The sequence below is a fragment of the Aphelocoma coerulescens genome, chromosome 5 (assembly GCF_041296385.1).
Source record: "Aphelocoma coerulescens isolate FSJ_1873_10779 chromosome 5, UR_Acoe_1.0, whole genome shotgun sequence".
NCBI lineage: Eukaryota > Metazoa > Chordata > Aves > Passeriformes > Corvidae > Aphelocoma > Aphelocoma coerulescens.
In genome coordinates, this window is record NC_091019.1 from 53,683,683 (window position 1) to 53,692,529 (window position 8,847).

Here is an 8,847-nt window from a genome sequence, read left to right on the forward strand (position 1 = left end):
CTTATGCAGCTCTAGAGAATGTTTACTTTCTGCAGGAAAGTTTGCCTAGACAGTGTGACTGAAGATCATGTAAGCTTAAAACATAAACCAACATGCTGTGAGTATCCTGAGCTGAAGGTGCCAATAGACAGATAAGTTTTTTTCTATACCTATGGGCTCTTATAGATGTTTTTAAACTAATCCTTCACATTCCTTCAATTCATGGTCCATTACATGTGTGCAAACTGTGAAATGTTGTCAGATTTTTACATACTTTCTATGGGTTAAGAAAGAAGTTGTAAAGAAATAGTAAATTAAATCCCCTTCCTATATAAAGTTACATCTTCTTCTGTAGACTTGTTCAAAGATATTTAAATGCTGGAGCTACTGCAGTGCCTATTCATTTCATTATTTCTACTAAATGCATAGACTTCCAATTTTGAATCTCTCTCCATTACTGAAAAATGTTCCAAATATAGGAATGAAAAACAACAGAAAATAAGAAGCTAAATTTACAAAGAGGAGTTGGATTTGCAAAACCAGAATTTTGATACCATTTTGATGTGACAAGTTTTGTAAGACTATGTTATTTATCATATAAATTTTAGACACAGCTGCAGTTTTTTATTCAGTCTGTGAGTAAATCTGGAACTTGGCAGCTCCTAGAGATTCATATCCAAGCAAGGAAAAATTCCAAGCTTCTTGTTATTGCTCAAATGTTCTTAATTATGGAAAAAGTAATTTAAACACGGAAATGCAGTCGTGTAAGCAAAGAGGAGGCTTTGGAAAGTCTGTGACGAAGATCTCCTGACATATTGCACTTACCTTCATGAGTCAGTGTGAGATGGGTTGTTTCAAGATTTTCCTCCTGTGATTTATTAGGATTCCTTACATAATGTGTAATTCAAAAATTACACATTGTATTTCAAGTCTTTGCCAAAAATAAAAATTTTACAAGTTATTACAAAAAGCCCCAAACATTAAGTCTTGAGCCATTTAGAGTTTTCTCCATTGTAGTGGTGTTAACTGGAACATTTTTCATTTATCAATTTTAGCACTGCTTGCATAACTAACTTATTATCTTTTAATTAATAAAAATTTGGAATAAAATTATTTTTCATGATAGGGAAGTTCATAACAAGGTATCACCATTCAGCCTCCCCTGCCTTTTCATTTTAACTTACTTATCAAACAAGAATGGACATAATGGAATAAGAATTGAGAGAAATGATGCATGTGTTGGTTAAGCAGCCAATGGGAAGAATATTTTCCTATAAGTAAATAGCATTCCAGTCCCTTGATAATTTCTCATTGTTTTGTTTTTTTTAATTGAAAACCCATATTTTTTGCATGGATATACTTAAAAGAGGTTTGCATTTAAAGTCTGAGATGCAATAGATATTATCTTTTTCTAATATTCCTCTAATCAGAGGACAATCAGAATGAAAAAGATAAAAATAATTTATAAACAATCACTCTCAGGCTTCATGGTACCAGCAAGTAATCAAAAAGAAAAAAAAAAAAAAAAGAAGCTTATGTGGGTGCAAGCCTGAGAAAATACAGGAGTCATCATGCACTACTGAGAAGTCATGTTCACAGAGATTCATGCCCTGGACCCCTCTAGAGGGGTGCAAAAAAAGCAATGCTTTTCAAAAACAGTGGAAGGGGGGTTTAGCAAGGTTCATGTTTCAGCAGCCATTCCCCCATCTGTACTGCTTTACCCCCTGCTCTTTGGCATGGTTTCCCCTCAAGGCTAGCCAGAAAAGGAGCTCCCACCACAACAAAAACCTAGTTCTAAGCTTCTCCCTGTGTTTATTGACACTGAGAAGGCAATTCAGAGCTGTTAATGAAGTTATTACTGGTACAGACATAGCTATTCACACAAAGGAACTTTTAATTGCCAAGGACAATTTGAAAACTTTCATTAGAGGTCACAGGATGACAAGAGTCATGACATATGGACTGTATTATTTCACAATGAGAATGAAATATTTCACAGGTCTTGAAAATTACTACAGCTGACATGTGGGGAAGTTAAAAAAAAAATTCCTGGGGCTTTCTTCCAAGATGTAACATCACACGCATGGTGTATGGCCAACAAAACACTCAGGACAGCCCTCAGTCACTCAGTTGTGCCTCAGGATGCATCTTTGAATTCTCTCAGTAGCCTCTCTACTGCTGTTTATCAACTGTTTCTGAATTTGAAACTTTGCCTGAATTGCCAGGAAGGACAAGGAGTAGGTATGCCTATCTTTTTAAAATGTATTTTCTTTACTAAAATAATTTCTACATTTTATTTAAAAAATAATCTTTTGTGCTCTCAGTTCTGATCTATGCAGTCTAGTCAGACTTTCCCTTTCTTTTACATCTTGAAAGTAATTCTGAAAGTCAGTATTAGTTTATGTGTAAAGCCATGATCCATTTTACCTAATTGCTCTAACTTGCTGATGAGTATTAACAGGAAAAAGGGTGATAGATGCACTGTGCATGGAAATTCATCAGAAATCAGTTCAAAGTAAGAAAAATATGTCATTATTTGTATAAAAGATGACCGGAATGTGTTAAGTACAGAAGCTGAAAACCATTCATGTGGTTAATTGTCCATTAGCACTAAATACTTAAAAATACTTACAGAAATTATTGAAAATAAAGTGCATTTTCTGTCAAGAGAACATTTTGAGCTCTAAATTATTAAAAGGCTTGTGGCTTGTGGTAGCGCTCAGACACTGACTAGTGGACTGAAGAAATTTTTGAAATTAAAAACTCTACAGAATCCTGAGGTACCATTGAGAGCTGAACAAGAATTCAGATTTAGCTGAGACTAAACTCAAAGTCTCAATGAAAAATAAAGCTTCCTGGTGTTTTTAGCTGAGGCCATAATGAATGAATCTGTGGCTTCAGCTGAGAGATCACATCTGAAGGGTGCAGAGTGACTGGCATAAGCTGATAGCAAGAAGTTGAGCTGATAGCAAGAAGTCGTCAGGAAAAGGACAAGCAAGGACAATAAACAGTTCTTTTTCTTCTACATTTATTAAAATAAATAATTCTGTTAGGTTTAACTGTTATATTTCTTCTACATTATCTTTGAAATATGAAGTTATAGATTTTCTGCCATTGCACTCTCATGCCTTAGCCTGCTGTAACAGGATTAGATTCCTGCTGTCTCATGAAAAGCCTCTTTGATGCTAATCAGCCATTTATTTGCTATATATTTTATCTGTAGTTTTAGATCCTCTCAAATTATCTTATTTTGCATGAGATGTCTGTGAACTAGATAACATTCAGATTGTTCTGAGGGAAATCCAGGGAGCTGTGTTGAGTTGTAGCTCAGTTCCCTGTCAAGACTGCCAGCTTGAGTGAGTTTATGAACTCAGATACAACTTTGCTGCTCACCTGGTACTGCAGTGATGAAAAATGTTCTGTGCATTAGTACCAGATAGCCTGATGTGGAATATTATTACTTAACTTATTCCTAGAGGCATCCCAGAAATAAGTGATGCAAGCTGCTCGTATAGAGACATCACTGAGGTTGTACCTATATGTAAAAGAGATGAATGAGTGTCCTAAATTGTCTCTTCAGAAACTCCATCCTTAGCTGTCTCCGTGGTGTAAAATACAGAAGCTGAAAGAACAGAGTTAAATAGCTGCAGCAGAAAGCTGATATTTAGAATGACTGATTGCAAAATACTGATTTTTTCAAATACATTATTTTTTGTAGATTGACATGCTCCACTTGCATATGAAATACTGAAATGTCAGATGGCAGCACAGGCTCAATAATAACTTGCCTATCATAATGATTCTGAGGCTGAATGCCTGTAAAAACCAGGATCCAGGCACTAGCATCAAGCATGGCAGCACCAGAAGAATGAAGCAGGAGGCAGCCCTGAGAGTGGATCTGTGACAGAAAATCCAGTGGATTTTCATGGGAGGATAAGCTTTTACCCATGTTCTTACTCCTGCACAATCTCACATGGGGTTACCAGAAAGAAAGATGTTGCCAATGCTATGATGGACTAAACACTTTGGAGGCGGCACAGCCTCTCCAGCTGAGCTCAAATGAAATTTTTGAACTAGACAAGAATGCTGTAAATTTAGAGCTGCAGAGGCCTTCCCTCCAGGCAAGATTTTTAGCCTAATGTTTTGAAGGAGTCTGTGTTTTGTTATTCCAGCTGCTGACATTTGAAGGCAATATGCTGTCTAATCTAACAGCAATTTTGAACCCGAAGTTCAGGGTGGGAAGAAAGGAGAAGGAACAAAAGAATGCAAAGTTCAGGCAGCAAGTGGTTCATTCAGAGTGAGCAGCTTTCCCGGTTCTGGGAAACAGGCAGGATCCTGCTTCAGCAGGATAACAGAATATAATAATATATTAATGTATATATAATATACTATATAATACAGTAATATAATAATGTACATAGGTTGGTAAATAAGAGTAAGAGAAAGGGCAGGGAAGGATGCAAAGCTGGCTTTGTGTCACCAGCGTGACTCCCACTACTCTCGGGGAGATGGAATTCTCCCATATCTGTGTCTGTCAGCAGTCTGGAGGAGACATACAGAGCTACTTCCTCTAATTTGTCACGCTCCTTCCTCTGTGCCACTTTAAACAATGGAAGCAAGGAGAGGAAACTTCATAGGATGTAGAGGAAGTTCTATGCTTGCTAATACTGGGAACATTTCTCACCATTGCACATATCACATATGGAGTGATCTAGCCTATATTAATCAGTAAGGACTAATAAAGAATTTGCAGCAGTTAAATGTTTATTATACCACTCATGGGAGGCAACTTTAGCATTTTTATTCTTCTTTTTTGCAGGCATTTTCTCTCATTTCAAAGACGTCTTCTGTTCATTTCAGAGTTTTTTCAAAAATGACTGAAACTCCTCTACTGGATATTCCCTCCTCAAACCAGAGTGAAAACCAGAGCAACTCAACTGTTTGCCCAGAACTGGATGAGTGGTGGAACATCGTATACTATATAGTTCCCAAGTACATCAACACTGTCTGTGTCATTGGTATGCTTGGAAATGTATTTGTTGTCTTCACTTATTCACTGCACAAGGGCCCCCTGAAGATAGCTGAAATCTACCTTATGAACCTAGCCATTGCTGATCTTATCTTCCTCATGTGGCTCCCTTTCTGGGCAGAGAACATCAATAATGAGTTTAACTGGCCGTTTGGCAGTTTCCTGTGCCGCAGCATCAGCGCCTCCATCACCTTGAACATGTACACCAGCATCTACTTGCTCGTGGCCGTCAGCATGGATCGCTACTTGACTTTTGTCCATACCTTGAACCACAGAGAGCTATGGAGCAAAACTATGACCAGAAGGATCTGCTTGCTCATCTGGTTCTTTTGCATCCTTCTCAGCATCCCAGCTTTCACGTTCCGGACTGTGAAAGACCTTCCCCAGTGGAATATTTCAGCGTGCGTTTTGGATTTCCCCACCCCATCGTGGAGAACAGCTGAAAGCCTGGTACGTAACATAGTGGGGTTTCTGTTGCCATCCACAGCAATCATCTTCCTCAATTTCTCCACCATTAGGTCCCTACAAAAAACAGCAAGAGAACGAAGAGCACTCAGAGCAAAGGGCTGCAAAAGGCACAAAGGCACAAAGGCAACCAGGCTGATCTTCACCGTGGTACTGATGTTTCTTTTCTGCTGGACTCCTCACCATATTTTTTTATTCCTTGATACATTACACCGTACAAATGTGCTCAAAGGCTGTTTCTGGGAGGAACTGATCAACTTTGGGGAGCAGTTTGCTTATACACTGGCTACCACCAACAGCTGCATTAACCCTGTGATTTATGTCTTTGTTGGGAAACACTTCAGGCAAAAGGCTTTAGAAGTTTTTTCACAGTTTATTCCCTGTGGATTTCCTTTGAAATGGGTATCTTTCAAAGAAATGTCATCGAATTTCAACATGTTTCCAGTCAGGAGTAGTTTAACATAATGGTTCTCGGTTCCATCTTCATTGATATTACAACTTATCGTATGCCATTGCAAATGGTATTAAAAATTAATATGAAATGCAGTGATCTGGCCTTCACAGACTAAGCTAATTATCTATTAAAGTAAATCACTTGATTGATTGTGTATTTGTTCTCAGGTTTGCTTTTCTATTTCTGTGTTATCCATCCAAATGCATAACATGTGATATCAGAATTTTATACCAAATGATCTAACCTGTCTTACCCATTAACAGTGGCTTGAAAGAAAAGCTTCTTTACAAAATACCAGAAATCTGGTTTCTTTGCAGAAAGCCATAAGCCACCTGAATATTTGCAGCATTGTGTCTGTGATGACAGCTACTATACCACCTATAAGACTATTCATAAAATTGCAACAGGTATTACAGAGCAAATATGAGCTTCATCTTCGGCCAATAGATGCATTTGAGTAGGTAAAGAATAACTTTGGTTATTTTGAACCAGATTTTAACTGGTTTGCATTTTCACAGTAAGATATTGAAAATTTTAAATTTTTTTTGTGCATTTCAATTATATGCAGTGCATAACTATTGTACAAGATGATGCAACACAAAGAAAGTTTACATAAATTGTAAAAAAAGCACAGTAATGCAGTAGGCTCCTCAAAACCTGACTTGTGTGGATCCAGTAAAATATTATAAAACTGCTCATCAAATACTGTAAAGATTCTTTTTATTTTTTATATGTGAAAATATCCATGATGGCCATTGACACTATATTATTTTCAGGCAAATCCTTAGATACATATTTATATTTTTATGAATCAAAATTAATAAACTGCATAACATCTTATTTTACTTCATCGGCTTGTTTTTTTCCTATATTTATTTTTATATTTTGTTTTTTTTCCCCTGTTCCTTTTGGGAAGAGCAAATATATAGTCCTGTGATTAAAAATCCTTGTTGCTACCAGAATACAAACTCTGGAAGTAGAAGAAAACTTATTTTCTGTCACATCCACAATGGCAGAGTAAATGTAAGGCAACTGATATCTGTTTCCATAACCCTAAAATTATGTGTATATACAGACATGGAAGAAGATAGTGCAGCCTGTTCAGCCAGAAAGATATTGATGCAGAAGGGACCATACAGACACATCATTGTATAAAAAATCATTTAACTACTCACTGTAAAGCCTGTTCAGTCTTGTACTTGCTGTAACAGCACTGCATTTTCTGTGGTTCTTTTCAGTTTTCCATTTTGAATATGTCATTAATCTCTGATTACAGAAATCTATCTGTTCAACCTCATTGCAATAAGATTAGTGTTAATTTTTAATGGTTCTCTCAAACTTTTTGAATTTGAACACTGGAAGCCTTTTGAAGACTTAAAAGCCTATCTTCCTGCAATGATGGTTTAAGAATAAAGGGTGGATTAAGGGATCAGGGAGGAAGAATCTCTCCCAGATTTATTACTTCCACTCCTTCTGTGACATGTGTTTTTAAAATAAATATCAGGCTTCGACACCAGTAGTAACAACAGCATGTGAAGTCCCCTGACTCATCTGAAATCAAATTCCTAATTCCCATCTATTGTAAACTGTTGAAAACTGCATCTATTTAATACATCCCCAGCTGAATCTTTAATTCAAAAAAATTCCAAGCAGAGATATTTTCTGAGAAAAGAGAAAGAAAAGAAAAGAAAAGAAAAGAAAAGAAAAGAAAAGAAAAGAAAAGAAAAGAAAAGAAAAGAAAAGAAAAGAAAAGAAAAGAAAAGAAAAGAAAAGAAAAGAAAAGAAAAGAAAAGAAAAGAAAAGAAAAGAAAAGAAAAGAAAAGAAAAGAAAAGAAAAGAAAAGAAAAGAAAAGAAAAGAAAAGAAAAGAGGCGAATGCAGAAACAAAAGTTCTATCTTCCCACTACAGATGAGGACCTTAAAAGGGAAAAATATCTTGTCTTGTCTGACTAACCCTTGTCCATGTTATGCAATGTACACAAATAAAGCAAAAAACACTTCTTGAGTGTGGTGGCATATTTAAGCTATGATATAATAAATTGAAAATCAGTATGAAATCTGAATTTAATGGAAAACCTCCTGAACAAGTCACAAGGGCTTTTATGAAATTGCTGCTCCTTTTACAACTGCACAACTGTCAGGAAAAACATCTGTAGTTTAAACTGCTTTAACCCACTTAACAGGTTCTTGCAAATCAATGTAATTACTCTGCAGTATGAATGTATGCAAATGTATGCATTTCTGACTGTATGTTAGGGCTCTTAGTGGCTGCTTTTTGCTGTGGTGCTGCGCTGTGTTCCTCACTGCCTTGTGCCTGGGAAGGTTCTGGTGATAGCCATGGTGATGTTCCTGGGCTGGCAGGTGGCCTGGGCATTGCTGCTGTTTCTGTGCTGCTGTACTGGACAGGCTGGAATGCCAGTGGGAACTTGAGTTGAAGGGATGTGGATGAGACCATGATGGAGCAGAGATCCACCTGCAGCCCATGGAGGACTCCAGGCTGAAGCAGGTGGATGCCTGAAGGAGAATGTGACGTGGCCCTGTGAGAAGCCTCTGCTGGAGTAGGTTTTATGGCAGGACCTATGACCTCATGAGGGACCCACACTGGAGCAGTTCATGATAAACTGCAGCCCTTGAAAAGGTCCCACACTGGAGAAGTTCAAGGAGGACTGTCTCCTGTGGGTGGGAACTGCTGCTGGAGCAGGGGAAGAAGAGATTCCCTTCCAGCCCATGGTGAAGACCATGGTGAAGCAGTATGCCTTTGCAGCCCATGGAGGAGGACAGTGATGTGGACTATATTAATGATGAACTTCAGGAGGACCCCCTTGCTGCAGGCAGACTGGGGACAAGGGGAGGAGTTCACTGCGATGTTAAACCAGATAATCTGGCCTGAAAAGGGCCAGGGGTGGAGATTGTAATGGATG

At 37.7% G+C, this 8,847-nt stretch overlaps 1 protein-coding gene across 3 annotated transcripts in view; it reads left to right on the forward strand.

The window, feature by feature from the left end:
* The window catches only part of BDKRB1 (bradykinin receptor B1), a 33,719-nt gene extending 26,124 nt beyond the window's left edge, over positions 1–7,595 (forward strand). Inside the window, exons 1-2 of one of the 3 annotated variants that reach the window (XM_069018203.1) lie at positions 2,142–2,220; positions 4,799–7,595. In XM_069018203.1, coding sequence (XP_068874304.1) covers positions 4,853–5,938 — 1,086 coding nt within the window. In that variant the 5' untranslated portion in view covers positions 2,142–2,220; positions 4,799–4,852 and the 3' untranslated portion in view covers positions 5,939–7,595. Of the gene's footprint in view, positions 1–2,141; positions 2,221–4,798 lie in introns of those variants that run through there. The other 2 variants (XM_069018204.1, XM_069018201.1) reach the window with 2 other exon arrangements.
* The last annotated feature ends 1,252 nt before the right edge of the window (positions 7,596–8,847 follow it).